This window comes from Buceros rhinoceros, unplaced genomic scaffold (genome assembly GCF_000710305.1).
Source record: "Buceros rhinoceros silvestris isolate BGI_N320 unplaced genomic scaffold, ASM71030v1 scaffold23929, whole genome shotgun sequence".
Lineage (NCBI taxonomy): Eukaryota > Metazoa > Chordata > Aves > Bucerotiformes > Bucerotidae > Buceros > Buceros rhinoceros.
This window is the reverse complement of record NW_010432424.1, coordinates 220-1,250: the sequence shown is the minus strand read 5'-3', so window position 1 is coordinate 1,250 and position 1,031 is coordinate 220. Positions and strand designations below refer to the sequence as shown.

Here is a 1,031-nt window from a genome sequence, read left to right as displayed (position 1 = left end):
GGATGTTTCCCTTCGTCTCAGAGCTGGTGACCGTCTGTGCCGAGCCACTCAGGGTGATCAGCTGCAGAAGAGGGACACGGCTCCGCTGTGGACCCCCCAGACCCTCACCGAGACCCTGCCCCTGCTCCCCGAGGGCCACTGCCCCGCTGCGCTGCGGCTGCTGGTGGCCTTAGCACCGATGCCCTGTGGCAGGAGGGCAGCGAGGTGAGGGCTGCTCTGCTATCTCGGCCGTGCTCTCCCCGGGGTTTTGCTCTCCCACCCCCTGGGCACAGCCTGGGGCACCAGTTAGAGACAGGCAGGGATGCGGAAACTGGCCTTGCTTGTGCTATCAGCAATCTTCCCTGGGGAGGTGGCAGGGAAGGAGAGCTGTCAGAGCAGCCATGGTGTCACTGCTTGCTACCACCGGACGCAGCCCGAACGCTGCTTGAGCCACAGCCTTTGCCTGCTCCAGGGTAGGAGGTGTCAAGGCACGTGCTGCCCAGCACCACTCCCTGGGGTGACAGGTGGCAGTGCCCATGCCCTCGTTGCACTGGAGGCACCACAGCAGACACCGTGCCACGCCGCGAGAGCAGGGTCCGAGCAGGAGGCCAAGGCAGCACCGAGTCACTCAGTGAGCGTGGTGCAGGCACCCTGCCCCCGCCACGCCTGGCAAGGGACGGGCACAGGAACCTCGGAACCCCCAGCACCTCCCACTGCCCCATGGTCAGCCCCGGCCCACCCACATGCCCCGCTCACCACGAGCACGAAGTTGGCCAGCAGCTCGGCCAGGCACTCCCGCAGCAGCTGGTTCCGGATGTGCAGCAGAGCCCTGGCCCTCATCAGGAAGGAAGCGGTGCCCATGGGGCCAGCTGGGAATGGGCAGCAGTGACAGTGGCCTCGTGTCTCTGTGCCAGCATGATTTTATGAGCCCTGGGGCTGGGGTGGGTGATAACACGCAGACTTTAAACCAATAAGGGCCATACTGCAGGGAGACGCCTGGCAGGGACCAGAGTCCCACAAGGGGCCGGGGACAGCAGTGCCTCGTGACGAAG

At 65.6% G+C, this 1,031-nt stretch overlaps 1 protein-coding gene across 1 annotated transcript in view; it reads right to left on the bottom strand.

Moving 5' to 3' along the window:
- LOC104500178 (aquaporin-10-like) overlaps nt 1-840 on the bottom strand; it is a gene marked incomplete at its 3' end in the record, with an annotated part of 1,757 nt that extends 917 nt beyond the window's left edge. Inside the window, exons 1-2 of the mRNA XM_010143781.1 lie at nt 736-840; nt 1-61 (exon numbers count right to left, since the gene is read on the bottom strand). The exon at nt 1-61 is cut by the window's left edge and continues 9 nt beyond it. Of these exons, the coding sequence (XP_010142083.1) occupies nt 1-61; nt 736-840 (166 nt within the window). The remainder of the gene's footprint in view (nt 62-735) is intronic.
- Between the last annotated feature and the right edge of the window lie 191 nt (nt 841-1,031).